Source organism: Sinohyriopsis cumingii, chromosome 8, assembly GCF_028554795.1.
Source record: "Sinohyriopsis cumingii isolate HCF-2022 chromosome 8, ASM2855479v2, whole genome shotgun sequence".
Lineage (NCBI taxonomy): Eukaryota > Metazoa > Mollusca > Bivalvia > Unionida > Unionidae > Sinohyriopsis > Sinohyriopsis cumingii.
The window spans coordinates 90,968,317-90,983,934 of record NC_142968.1 but is presented as its reverse complement, the minus strand read 5'-3'; the positions used below and the strand labels follow the sequence as shown (position 1 = coordinate 90,983,934).

Genomic DNA, 15,618 nt, shown 5'->3' with positions numbered 1-15,618 from the left:
GGACACCCTAATCACTAGGCCACCCGAACGGTAACATTCCAACCGATAAAAAACAAAAAGCACAACTGAGATAAAGAATGCACAGAACTTATTAGTTCATTTATTGATTCAAAATTTAAAACCTGATTATGTTGGGGGGGGGGGGGCTTACATTGTTATCGCTTGCGCGTTTCATTCCAAATGGAAGTTTTCAGTGTGAAAGACGACCCAGCTCGCCAGTCATTTCCATTTCCTGGACAAGTCCATTTTCAGCGAAAGGGTATATTCACCACCACAACTGTATGTACATAGAGGAAAAACACTAAGTCGTCTAGTTCCGATATATACAATGTCGATTCAAGCAAAAGAAAAGAGCGATAACAACAAATTTGCCTTTAACGTGGATTTAACAAGCGGAGTAATTTCTATGTTCATGTGTGCATAGGGATATAACTTTAAACTCGCAACATTATGGTAATTTACGGAATTATCAGAATAGGATAAATTACGTCACTCTGTTGGCTGATGAAAACAGACTCGTGAACGCAATATGGCGCCGTGTCAGTATGAAAAGTCCGTTGAGCATGAATGGCGCAGAGGTTTCAGTGTTAGGGCCATTCTTGTTATAGTCAATGAATAATTGTTGTTGTTATTGTTGGGTTTAACGCCATTTTTCAGCACAGGATAGGCTTAGCATGGCGGCCAGCATTAATGGTGGAGGAAGAACCCTGGAAAACCCCGGGAAGAACCACCGATCCACGAGAAGCTACTGGCAAGCTTTCTCACATACCCACATTGGCCGAATCCCAGTGGCGTCACTCGGGTTGGTGTCACCCCGTGCGGTAGCTCATGGTGTCACCCCCATGGTCCTCCTTCCGTAACAGACCATACAGAATCCTTAGTAATGCCATTTTGGTGTCACCCCCTCTGATGGTGTCACCCGGTGCAGTCCGCACCCCCCGCATCCCCCTAGCGACGCCACTGCTGTGCCTGCTAGTCATGTATTTAACTATGATCGGTTATCCGCTTATGAAATCCGACTAGACCGAGCAGTGTGTGCTCTGTAAAATTTGCAATTTTTCATTTTGGTGTCACCCCTCTGAGATGGTGTCACCCGGTGCGGTCTGCATCCCCCTCACCCCCTAGCGACGCCACTGCCGAATCCTAGACTCGAACCCACGCAGACAGAGGTGAGATGGCAGTGATCAGTAACGGAAACCGCTTTAGACCACTCGGCCACTTGAGGCCCCCGTCAATGAATAAATAGACTAAGTTTCCTGCACTTTTTATCACAGTAAAGATATCCATTATTGAAATATTTTGAGGCGTAAATATATATATATATATATATATATATATATATATATATATATATATATATATATATATATATATATATAATAAAAACACGAAGAGATATATTCAGGCTATAATACATATGCATAAACCTACTCAACCAATTTTCTTACCCAACATGACCATTTAAGCTGCTTGAAAGTAAAGAAAAGTGTCTCCTAATTTTTCAATGTATTATCAATTATATATATATATATATATATATATATATATATATATATATATATATATATATATATATATATATATATATATATATATATATATATATATATATATATATATATATATATATATAGTTACATTTAAGCTCTTACAAAACGCAACAAGAAAAGAGTGATGACAAAAAGCTTTGTAAAATTTAACAATTAATTTATTTCCCTAGATAAACAAGGTAAAATGAGAAAAGGACTTACGGTTTTTCGAATCAAGTCCAAAAATAATCCAAGAATAACCCAAGAATTAAAAAATAGAAGTCCTAGTTATAAAAAGTCATAATAAAACTGAGTTCGAATTCCAATGAAATCCAAAATGGAAGGCGATGACCTATGCTGTGGTGGCTCTCGTATAGATGGGTCAACAGTTCTTTGTTGAACCACATAAAGTAATATTCCAGTTTTGAATTTTTTGAAAAATTTCGATAACTGTCCTTGTCCAAGAATTAATTTAGAGCACAAGTATTTCCAGAGAAAAACAATCTCTTGGAATCCAAATAATTTGAAGAAAACAAAATTTTAACCAACACACAGTCTTATTGACCAGCACCACATCAACTTACTAGCACAAACTTCCACTAACCAATACACAGTCTGTGGCGCTGGATGTGTTGGTGGAGTTGATTGGCGGATTATACCTTCTTACAAGTCGTCCGCTTTATTTGGTTATCATTATCTAGAAGGTGATCGCCCTCGGCGTTATTGCCCGGATCGAGTAAATATTAGTATAAACTATGAAACTTATAGATGGAATAAATAGAGATATGAGCAGATATACAGAACAGAATGACACTAGCCCCCGTACATGAAATGAACAACAATTTAATAAATTACATAAACAACTGTGATAATACTTTTCATTAAGAAGATACACTTCTCTTTTGAAATAAATCATTCACCGAATTTCAAACAGAAATATACTTATATAAATAGCCAATCTGTTTAAACAGATATAATTGGTTCATCATATAATCGAGTGAACAATCGAAATCATTGCCTTGTACAACTTCATAACCTGCTTTTTTCCGGTTAACTCTGACTTAACTGTGGCTGTTCTTCTTGGTCCTTTCCCTTTTTCTTTCTTTTCCAAATTCTCCGTTGTCTCGCCTCTTTCGGTCCTCAAACTTTGTGTGGGTAGGTGGATACGTATATACTTGGATAAGTAGGGAGGTAAGTGAGGGGTCCGTTATTGCCAAAGATGGAATTCCATCCATCATTTGTAGGGCACTAAAGTCAGCTTTAGTCCTTCCATGTGATTGTAAAGTACACGTATGAGGCCTTTGTGCAAAAGGGGTCTTTTCAATCTTCTTTTCTTCTCCCTTCATATCTCGGACCGGTGCGTAAAACAACTCCCACAATTTCTCCCGGTATCGCTCCAGTCAGTTCTTTGATCAAGGGTCCTATCACCATGTGCAAAAATCCTCCGTATTGCACCAACATCTCGTCTTTTGACGGATGGGTATTTTCTTTTTGACCATTTAGCCAAGAACGTTTGCATGCTTGGATAAGTGTTCATTCTGATGTTCGGACAGAGGTATCCTTCATTTCAAGACATTCGATTAACATTCACACACGGTATCGATGATTTCTTTAGGTGCTATTTGAATGAGTTGTTTTTGCATTAGTGAATGAGATTTCGACAGCACCGACAATACGTCCAAATGTTTGACTAAACGAGGAGGAAGCCATTTTCTTTTTCATTTTTTTGAGAGACGAGTGATAGCTTCTTAGGGGTGACATTGTTTATTCTTTCACGAGCGAAAACTCACTGATGCAATTCGTCTGGAACGATTCTTTTTAAACCTGAACACATCTCCACTGATTGTCGGTACGTCGTATCATTTTCATGAAGGGCATTACTCGACGTTGAGGGGGCTCGCTCTGGACTAAATCGTAACAGTTCTTGCTTGGATAAATACAGTAAATCTGTAACACCCACGCTCTCTCTTGGAATTTGATCTTGGGGGAGGGTACTTAATTTAGCAGGTGCCGCTTCTGTTAAAGAAAATGGTGATGATGAGGTCGTCGCCGACGGAGTAGTTCCTTTAGAAAAGGGTTTCCATGTTTTCAGCAAATTGGGAAAGATGAGTGTCAAATCGGGTTTGGCTGGCACCACTAGCAACGGTGAAGTGGAAGAAGCTGCTACTGCTGTTGTTGGAGACACTGTCACCAAGGGCCGTGGTTTGGGGAAGTAAGGTTGCGTCAAATGGTTTTGTACTCAATCAAACGTTTGACAAAGTCGGTTTTGGATGCACCACTCGGTTCAGCAATAAAATGTGAAAAGGTTGGCGAAGATATAGTGCCTCCAAACTGGAATGATATTACCTTACGTCGATGACTATGAAAGTCGAGGAAGAGGTAGAAGAGGAAGATTTAGTCATAGCGAAGGTGTCCACCAATTTAAAATAACAGGTCAGACAATATACCTTTTTATACTTTATAGGATACGTTTATTCCAAGTTCAAATTAAACACGAAGTACAAAAATACATAAGAGCCAAATGGTTAAGTACATGTCTAAAGTGACAAACAAAACGATCAACATACTACGCAAACAAGTCAGTGTACAACATGTTCGACGAAGACGTTGTGTCCTATGGACACTTTGTCATATTTCTGGAGTCTCTACAATATGTACAGTCTCACATGTGTTCTCCCGGACTGGTTTTTCCTGGGTGTCGATGTCGACGACAGTAGTGCTACTGTCCTGAAGTTTATTGTTTTCCTCTGTGTCGGGTTCTTCTGGCTCTGTGGCTAAGACGTGTTTAAATGTCACATTGTTCACTTGACGTTTGAAATTCACTTTTCTCCTGGAATCAACGACACATATCTTTGGCATAGTTTGCCATTTCTTGCTTCCAAGCATCAAAGCCAAGACTTTTCCAGTCACGTGCATCTTTCCAGTGTGGATGTAGGTCACAAGGTATACAGACATCTTCGTTAGAATCCAAAGTCGCTAAAATTTTATTGTTGAAGTAGATAAGTATTATCGAGAAGAAAGTGTAACGCTTTTAACAGTATGAGCCCGTCGTGCACATTTAAAGGAACCACCTTAAGGTTTTTGTAGGTACTGTTCGTAAATGGTTCAACAGGAATGTTAGAAACGAAGTCACTAGCACGCACACCACACGACGTCCCCAATTCTAAGGAAACAGCTCTTGCAAAACGTTTTGGTAATCTTCCAAAGTATGAATAGTGTCAATCATTTCTTTCCTCGGAATTTGTTTTATCACTACTAATAAAGGTCGTGACATGGTAGCAAACTTTTATACCCACGTCAGGTAACTTCTGAATTTATCTTAGTTATTCAAGTTTCCTTTTCTTTTCTGGATGATGGAATTGTGAATCAAAAGGGTATAGTTTAATCCGAGGAATCTTAAGGTAATAGTGTATCCATACACAAACATAATTTCCTAATACAACTAACATACGATAACAAATCACTTCTCATAAAGGTGTGATGTCCTGCGGTTGTCCTAACCACCATGCTGATATTGAACATTCTTTGTAGTTCTGTTCTAACTGTTGCCGCCTGGAATCTCACAATTTATTTTAATGTTGAAGTCAGAAGTAAAATAGTCGAAGTCTTTCTCCCCTTTGAGTTGTTGTTGAATGACCGACAGTTTGAACACTTTCAAATGAATCAAGTCTCTCAGATACAATGGGTAACTTAAAAGTTATGTTTTTTTCTAATCCAATTGTTTCTTGCATTTCAATTGTATCTTGACGAACCCTTTGTATATGCGTCCTCTCAAATCCAAAGGCAATCTCTTGTAAAGTATCCATGAATATATTACCGGGAGCCCACTAGAGGAAAGTAGTGACAGTGCGGAGGTCATCTAGCATGTTCCAGGTAAGCAGAGTCTTTCTGTTTCCACTCGTGAAGTGACAAACCACAACTGAAGCACATGATTTTATGTCCTTCTCCCAAGTCGATAAAACCAACTCTGGCTAATTCTTCGGGGGTAGGTCCTCCCATTTATTTTTGCCATTTTCCTTTGAACGAATTCGAATCGATTATTAAAGTTGCAGCTTCCAGGCAAACGCACAGGGAACAAATATTCTTTCTCCACAGGTTCATTTCACAGGTGACGGTGATACCCGAAGTAGTTTGCTGAAGCATGGATGAGATCCATAAGGTGGTTGGCGCTCAGTATCACGTTGATTATGAAAACTAGCAAAGAGTCCACGATAAGGAGTGGCATCGCTTTTGTATCCTTTGGGTTTTACACGCACAGCGTCACTTTCTATGGTAGGTGTAGTAGTCATAGCACAGTTACCATTGTATCCTGAATCGATGATGTCACAGGGAACAGAATCACGGCAATCGCAAGGTACAACATCACACTCAACTTTGTCATCACATAATTTGAACATCTCAGTGGATTGTGGCTGTGTGAAAGGATTCATTTTTCTAGATTGGCAGTCACAAAGAAGTTTCGGTCTTCGAAGTTTTCCCGCTTATATACATGCCAATATCGACACATCCGTACGGTAAAGTGAAGTGATTGTGCATTCGCATTTGCTTCTGGTACACGATTTGGTAGTGTTTTCATTGGTCAACTGACGATTTAGTGTTCGAGTAAACGCACAATTCTGAGGTTCGTAGGTGGTCACTCTAAAATCTCAATCCTCTCCAGACTAAACAGCTCGTTTCAACACGCCAAAGTTCACACTCGACTCGTGCGATGATTCAGCGTCAGTCCTTTCACTTTGTACTCGGTGTGCCATGCTTCTCGTTTGTCTAGGTATTTGTAACCGTAATATTTAGTTTAGGACCGTAGCAAGCAAAACTGAGAGTCTTGTCTTCGGGTTGCTCGTCCGTCCAGACTCCTAAACGGTCTTCTTGGATGGTTGGGTGACGATGATCACGGCGATGTATGTAGATGCAACTGTCCGTATCAAAGTACATGACGTAATCTCCTAACTGGTGTAAGGTTTAGTACAATATTAAGATAACGTATGTCTCAATAATGTCATTTCCAAATTCGTTGGTCTGCACAAACTCTAGTTCTTCTTCGTAATTAACTTGGATCAGATCTTGGCGCGAGTATGATATATTTTGCTTTATCGTGAATTATCTGGAAGTAGTCAGAGGGTTCTTTCAAATACTCCGTTTTGGGCAATTATGGTCGTTGTACCATTTTCCCCACAAGCTATTCAGCATGACTTTGGCAAACGATCGTCTTCTTTCGTTTTTCTATATGTCGTCTAAAGTGATATCCTCTTTGTATAAGTATTCCTTTTTTAATTTCTCCTAGTCTTAGAGAGTTTGACACCAGGAAGGAAAGCCGCCGCCTTCTTCCTTGAGTTTAAAAAAAAAACACCAAGTAGCCACAGAAAATGACTTTCTGAGTGTCGTTGTCCTTTTGGTACTGTTCTGTCTTGGGAAAGTAGTAACGTTTGTACACTCCTAACAGCTGGTATCCCAGTTAAAGAGTTCGAAACAATTCCACACTGACCCACGTTCCTCTCAATTCGCGTTCTTCCTGTGTGTGATGGAAAGGTTGATCTTGCTTACAGGTTTCCGCACAACTACGGAAAACAGGAAACATACGTTTTCCTTGGCAATGGTATTACGGGATGGAACAAGTCGGTGGGAGGCAAGACTTTGTCTTTAATCAGTCATTCATATTGTCGAATGTTTTTCACGTCGATGTGTTCCCTCAGCAATTGTGGTGGTCCTGCTAGAAAGTGACAATATTTGCACACGTAAGGATACAGCGAAAACACGTCTAGGTATTAGATTTTTTTTCTCCTTTCACTTCGTCCACGTTGAAGAGTAAACATGTAACATTCGTTAGTTCTCCAAATAAACTGTCCCGTGGATCGTATTGGTCTACCGGGTGGTAACTTTGTGTTTAAATTCGGGATCGGTTTTCAAACGGGGTCGTAGTTTTGTCCCCACATTTCCACCACTTGGTATCCTTGCTGTTCTAACTTCAAGCGGCGCTGACAAGTGTCCTCGTACAAGTCGTCCATGGCACGCTGTAAAAATGGAGTTTGAGTGTCCCGTTGAGGGCAACAGGTCGGACAACCGTGAAAAAGCATCCGTTAAACTCGTAGACGAGCTTGGGTTCTTCTAATTCTCAGCCATCCACCGAATACGTTCTAATGGTCTTTTTGCCTCCTCCGTTTCTGGCATGTTAGATCCAATTTCTTCCTTTTCGCACAAGTGATGTAGCCAGCGCTGAGCTTTGACGCAGTATCGATGTTTCACAAGCTCATGAGTTTGAAGGCGTACGACAGCCAGGGTCTTCTCATGAATGAATCGCTAATGAATTGGTACACAAAGGAACACACTTTGTCAATGGTACAGGCTTCTTTCAACCGGTCGACCCCTCCGTGCTCTATGAACAATTCTCGAAATTTTCCACAGCATCACCGTAAAATGTCCACGTCGGGGAGACAATACTTTAACATTTTTTCCTGAAAGTCGAAGAGGTGAGAAGCCTGAGAGCGGTACCGAGCGCAGAAATTTTCTCGCTGTTCGGTGTAAATGTCGGGATCGTAGTAGTTAGCGTCAGGCAAATGTGGCAGGACGCTGTGTTGATTGGCTTCGGTATTGAAAAAGTGCTGTAATACCCTTTGGCCATTTCTGTCGTTCCAAACATTTTAGACATTCAACTCAATGGCATGGCTAACTATCTCATATAATCTTTAAACTGTACTTGTACACTTGCATGTGGATGGCTCCGTTCAAGGTGACCTTAGGGCAGTATATGCCTTGTTTTGTATAGTATTTCAGAAGAAATTGTCCGTCTTATCTTTGAAAAGATATACTCTTTCACTGTTACCCTAACAGTTTTGTCTTTGTGCTGTATAAGTATTTGTTTGTTTGTTTGTTTCTTTGTGTAAGTCTATGGTTTGTTTGACCTTATTAAAACACATTTCACATACTTACCTACCTACAGTAGCACGTATTGAGGTCAACTCAAACACTGTTACTACGTTTCCGCCTGGTTGAGGTCAGACACTTGCAACACTGTTGCGATGTTTTCCCTAGTGTACATTCCAATGACATCACTCATTTTGAATTCCCCTTTTCCCCAGGGAGTCCCACAATGTTAAATTTCCATTGTTCCTAGCGTATCCCCATATACTACTGGCGTCTCCGTATACATCACGCCAAACAAGGACACGTTATGTTGTCTCATTCATTAAACCGTTCTGGGATTTCCTAAACAGATTAAGACTAACTATCAATGCAGCATATCCTGTGTTGTGCATTACCGTAACCTCTCGGCCAGTAACGGTACATCTGGCCGTTGGTAGTCAACCTTTTGGATAACACGTGTTGACTGCCCATCGCGAACTGAAAATACTGCTCATAATGACAAACAGATGCATTGTACACCGAATCGCCGTTGTTTTTGCTCCAATTTTCTCGTCATATAGTATAGTCTCTTTTAGTTACTTCAACTTCTACTCCCTAACGCTACCATTATTTTTTTTGTCTCTTTAGGCTCCGGACTGTCAAATGAAATTTGACCCAATTATCTAGATACTTAACACTGCAGTTATACCGTTGTTTTGTCTAGGAAATGACCTTAGCTTTTCACAGTGACTTCCTGTTTTCGGCGTTTCTGATCTTTCGATTCTTTGCCCTTTTGTCCTTCGAAATCATAGATTGGGTATCCCAATGATCTTCTGAGAAATAGTCTGCGTGCGTCACCATTCCACCACATTTCAAAAGGTCCTGTTTTCAAAACCAGCATAATAACTCTCCTACATAGTGTCATTAACTGATTTCTGAATAAAAAAGGAAGACAACTGATATAATGTTGTATCGATATTCCCTTATTCTAACTACTTTTTAATAGGTTCGTGACATACGTACGATTGGGTAAATGTCTCTCCTTCTCTTGTTTGTTGTATTTTAGCGTGTCTATAAACGCCTGACTCAAAATGTTATAGAAGTGCTTTCTTGTTATTGTCAAAGACCAGCGCATCGCTCACAAACAGACTAGAGTACAATTATGACAATTTACCCTTAAATAATCCTCAAAGCGGGCAATTGTTTCTTTTCCCTATTTGTGAAAGTTTGCTTATCTCTCAGGCATGTACAAATTGCTTTCAAAATTATCTTACCCTCATCGAAGAAAGATAAGATGTATGGCTCTTTATAATGAAATTGTCAGAGTTATGTTCTACCCTTTAATATCTTTAAAACTCTAACGCTCACTTATTATCCCTTGTCAAATTTCCATACGTCTCTGTTTTCTCCTTGTCAGCTTCTGACTTTGACCACAATAAACGCGTCAGTTAATTTCCTTTCTGATTGTTTACTAATTCCATTATTTCTCTTTCTGATTGGCTTACCCACTTTGTTCATTCATTTCTGCTTGCTTTACCCATTCTTTTCATTCCCTTTCTGCTTGCTTTATCCATTTTGTTTCACTACCGTTCTGCCTGCTTTTTCTAAAATTATAATATTTACCTTTCTGTCACAACCTGTCTTGGAAACAAATAATTATGCACATCAAATAAATAGCAATGTAAAGCAACCATATTCGTCACTTACATGAATTCAATCTAATACTCATGAAATCGCAGTAAAAAAAACCAAACAAACATGTAAGCTTTTGTTATATTAATAGAACTATGGGACCAGTGTGTAACTATTTTGAGTGTTAAGTACGTTATTGTGTCATCATAGGTTCTACAAAGTATAAGCAAAAACAAAATCTAGTCAGTCTCGTCGCACACCAGATTTGCCTTTAACATCGGAGAGTCCCTGATGACTTACGTTATGTATGGAACAAGCAAATTCAGACTTTAATTCAAAACAAATGTTAGGTATATTTAATTTGCATTTGTTAGTTTTCTTCCGTGATTATGTAAAATTGTAATTTGGAATCAAGTTAACGTTCCTGACTTAAGACACTGATGTTTTTATTTTGATAAACAAATAATGCGAGCTAATCTCTTTATAAGAGTGTGATTTGAATGTTATGATCATTATCCTGGTCTGAGTGAAGGACATTACGCTTATCATTTTTGATTCTCCTTTTAGTAACAATCTATTCTTGTAGACCGCCCAGAGTGTTCAAGAATGGAAACTTCCACTAAAAAACATAGTGTTTGCAGAAAATGCTAATTGTGACCTAGGTCAGGTAGAGAGGTTCATAATCTTGTAAGCTTGAGAAATTACTTATTCTTGCTTAAGGCAGAATACATTTTATTGTTGTGTTGAGTATTTAATTTGAGCTGAATTATTTATTCAAACTATTATTAACTAAAAATACAAAGTGGTCTTAAATAATATTCATGGACAAAAACATTAATTGGAATTAAAGTAACTACAGAGAGTGACATCTTGAATTATAATATTGTGATTAATTAGAAGACTGTTAGCACATCATCATACTTTAGGGCACTGATACATTTGTACATTCAAAACTACAGGCACCTTGACGCCTTCAGCGCTCGATCTTAATTATAACACCAATGGAATAAAATTAGAACTTTATTCATTGGCACTGGGGATAGAATTTTTCGGACTATTTGGGATTTAATTCTAGGGAAATAAACTATTTGTTGAATTTTACAAAATTGTTGGTTTTCGCTCTTTTCTATTACTTACTTTAAGACTTTATAGTCGTAATACAAATTATCAACATTTAGCAACATTCACTAATCTAATTCACTTCTGACACAGAGAAGTGAATCGAGCGTTAACAGATTGGTAAAGGGACCAAGGCTTCATTCAAACAAAAAAGTGATTTATAAGGAAAGGAAAATGATGAAAACAATACAGTTCTACGACAACATAACTACTACTGCGCACGGTATCTATAATCTGAGTCAAACGTCATTAAATATGAATAAATTATGGAATTTTTGATAAGACAAATGTCTCTAACTTAGACTTGATTGCATGATTTAAGATTAAATGCTTTCTTTTCCACTATATCGACTTTCCTTTACACACAATGAGATGATCCCTAAGCACTGAAGTATGCTTTCCTTTTTAAATGAACTATTGAATAATCTTTCAGACGAACATTCCTTTTCATATATTAGATGGTCGAGTCCAATGAAAAATAATAGTTGCCAGGAAATATTCAACGCTGGATGGCAGACAATATTTATCTTGAATGTCGAATTAGCACGCCTTACATTGGTACAGCTTTTTTCTGGTTTCCACATAGTCGATTCCTTATTGGAACCCCAATCGCATAGAGAAGGAAGATAACCCTCCGAGAAGAGAATAAGACCGACAGACCAACAGTAACGCTAAAGAGACCCACACATGATCCAAAATCTGCATCTGCATGAATCAACAATAGTAATGTTATATCCGGTGAGTGTACTGAACCATATAGTTCGTCATTCATAAATGTGGAACACAGGCTTAAGGAAGGTAAGATATATTCTAAACCAATGCATTCGTATTATATGGTTTTAGCGAATAAAGTATAAGGGTAACGCTCAAACAGTAAAAACAATGTCAGAGTGCTTGAAATGGTCAGAAGACTCTAACTTGCTGGCTGGAATTTAACTGTATGATTTGATCTGCAATACAGATATGAAAATAAGAATTTTTATCACATCCAAAAAACGACATCTTCATTACAACATGGATGAATGGCAAATGCACAAAACGAGTTTTCCGCACTCGTGTATATTAATGGATTAATGTTCGGGAACGTGACATTCGTTATCAACTTGGTGGTTCATACAAATCATTGGGAAAAAGACAATTTCTACTTATAGTCGTGCTCTAAACTAAAAACCTAATATCTGAAACTAATACCTGTGAGGATTATACAATCATCAATTAATACAAATATATAAAGTTGAAACCATATGAAATAATTTGTTTTATCAAGATTTGTGCGCATATAATGTGGTTCATTAAGGGAATAGTTAAAAAGTCAAAATTTGTTTCTATGACAGCTACTATATAACTTGATGCAGCGTTACAGCTGACTGCCATTATCATTAATCATAAGAATGCATATATCTTTCCGAACAACCATGTATGATAGAAAGGACAATGTACACAAGAAAATAATAAACCTGCCACTTTAGCTGAAGATATAATATGATCAGCACTGAAATTTTCCAGACAAGGTATATGAAACAATTTGTGTCGACGCTAAAACATGTACGTTTGTATATACGTAAGATCTTAAGTCAGCGTGACAATGCAGGTGAACTGTAGTTTTCAGTGGTCGAATAAAACAGTCACAAAGAAAGATACGGTGAGTTTTGCTGTATGCGTCAATCAGTTGAGCAGAAAAGTACTAGCATAAGCCACGATTGATGAAGCTTTCGTATAATAAAAATGCGGTCAAACAAAATGTATTGACATGAAAATATGCTATAAATATTAAAATACAGTGCATCATTCTGCGACACACAGTGACAGATACACGACGAGTGATTAAAAATAATGCAAGCAAATGATAACACATAATCATATTGACTTGGTAACAGTTATATTCCACTTAAATTGAAAAAATATGATATCATAGAAGTCAAGGTGATAATGGAAAATATTAATTATGAAATCGTATAAAAAGCATGAACCTTATGACAGTTGATTACAGCAGAGAGTTCTACGAATTTGAATAATGATACTTTGATAATAAAAAAGCCAAAATTATTTTGAATAATAATATTGAATATTAACAAAAAGTCAGACTTGTTTTGAATAACGACATCAGATATTAATAAAAAGCTAAACTTGTTTTGAATAATGACATTTGATATTTATTAAAAGCCAAACTTGTTTCTTTCTCTTAACTTTTCTTATAAAACCGGATATCATAATCAGTAAAACGTTACGACATCCAAAATGGCAAGCAAAGGCCATTTATATGAACTAATCGTGCAACTGTCGTTTCTTTTTAAATATTATTTGTCAAAGAACAAAAGAACTTGATCTTGGGTAAATCATGTGTCTAGATCATGCACATGTTCGTGTCAGCAGCAGAATAAATCACATGATATTAGAAAACAAGTAGAAATATAATAGAAACTTTCGTATAGAGATAGAGGCGGTAGCGTAAGTAATTAGTGGATGTTTCCACACGTTTGAAAGCATAATGTTACCCTAAAAGACAAATGTCATCCCTACACAAAAGGTTGGGGACGCAAAGGAAAAATTATCCGAGGCCCAAGTGGTAGACCTCTTGGAACGACTCCTGGGCGACCAAGAAATGGCTGCATGGGCATTATTGGTAAAGGTCCAGGTTGAGTTCCGGGAAAACTGCCAATTCTTGTGAGCAACGGACCGTTTGGAATTGGAACAGGTGGTGGCGCACGGGGCGCAGGGAACTCTCCAAGACCGGCGGTGAATGTAGACTGGACGAACATGGGTGACGTTCGTGGAATCTCTGGAACCATGCCAGTTCCAGGCCCCGTTTGAGATGATGCTTGCGCGAAGGTTGCGTCCACTTCCGCGGCAGACGTGGCTCCAGCCTGACTAAAAGCTGACGACCCTGGCATGAATGTCATGAACGGAGCGCTGGGTTGCATGTTAGGAGCATCAATTAACTGAATAGGCTGATTAACATTTTGAGGTATGACCATCCATCCCGGGATCTGCTCCTGAGTACCAGTTGGTGGTGACTGTTCATTCGCTCTTCCTGGACTAACATCTTGGGGAAACTGACCAGCTGCACTTTGAACGTTGTTTTGAGGAAACTGACCTGCTGCTGTTCCTGTGCCAATATTTTGTAACAGTGGATTAATTCCTCTTGGAACATTGCTATGTAAATTTGCACTGTTACGTCTTGGAACATCTGTTTTGGATATCTGACTATTTGTTCTTTGAACAACAGTAGCTGATGGAACACCAGTTGCTGCTGAATCACTTCTCGAAACGTCCACACTTAGCACTCCCTGAGTACCTTGTTGAGAAACCGTGCCATGTTGTCCTTCGAATGCTGCTAGACTGGGTTGAATTACTGCACCATTTTGACCCCGCCGTACAGATCCTGAAACAGAGGGGACGGAACCAATGTTGATATTTCGTCTTCTCGTTGACTGACGAAGGAGATCTTTATCTATTAGTGGAGTTGGTGATTCTCTGAGGCCTAGAATGTGTTGTCTAGGAAACCGTATTTCTCCTACAACAATAATAATAATAATAATAATAATAATAACAACAACAACTATAATAATAATAATAATAATAATAATAATAATAATAATAAAATTAGGAGAACTAAACTTTGGCGATTTGTTAAAAAAGGGGGAGATTATCAATTGCCTAATTATATTTTGTCCGATTATGGACATAGTCTGATTATTTTGTCCACGTCACTCAGCGACTGTGACATTTCCAAACTGTCTACACGGATAAAATAATCCACTCTACTACTACTTCTTCTTTTTCTATTATTATTATTATTATTATTATGATGACACTTCTTGACATTCATTATTTTCCAGATTGTTTCCTATGTATGGATAAAAGAGGAGAATATCCCTAATAAATCTGAGATAAGATGCACAACTGAGTAACATTATATGTTTAGTATTATTATCAATCGCCCTGGAAGGCTCAGGCTATTGTACACCTTTTTTAACTGCCCTTTAAAGCTATCGTTAACGCTATATGCATCCTTGTAAGAAATACAATTCGACTTCCATCTGTGGACAAAATATGCAAGCTGTAAATGCATAATTGAAAGCAAATGTTTGAAGTAAAATACAAATATTATGCACTAGAAGGGCGACCACAATCTCGAAAATCCAGCCATCCCAAGCTTGTTTTAGCAACAACAGTACTAAACGTCGTCGGCCCATCTTAATAGGAGTCAGACAAGACAGACCTTGTCTTTGATAGAGTGAGTAGTGCTTAATCCCATCAATACTTTAATACTACCGGAACGGATACTGACGCTTTTTTTAAAGAGTGAACAATAAGTTCAGGAAGACTGGGAGCGTACACCCCTGTTAGCACTGGACAAGTACTAATGAAGAAACCTCGTGCAGTAACACTTAGTTTCTTCATCAAATCATTTACCCGATCCTAATCCATTAATGAAAACCATCGGGTAAAGAATGCCTGTTGAGAAGACAGCACTCCATCATTTAAGAATGCAGCCTTC

The 15,618-nt window shown here is 38.2% G+C and overlaps 1 protein-coding gene across 1 annotated transcript in view; it reads right to left on the bottom strand.

The window, feature by feature from the left end:
* Positions 1 to 12,362: 12,362 nt before the first annotated feature.
* LOC149794132 (uncharacterized) overlaps positions 12,363 to 15,618 on the bottom strand; it is a 39,281-nt gene continuing 36,025 nt past the window's right edge. The window contains exon 4 of the mRNA XM_089968185.1: positions 12,363 to 14,631. Coding sequence (XP_089824311.1) covers positions 13,634 to 14,631 — 998 coding nt within the window. The 3' untranslated portion in view covers positions 12,363 to 13,633. The remainder of the gene's footprint in view (positions 14,632 to 15,618) is intronic.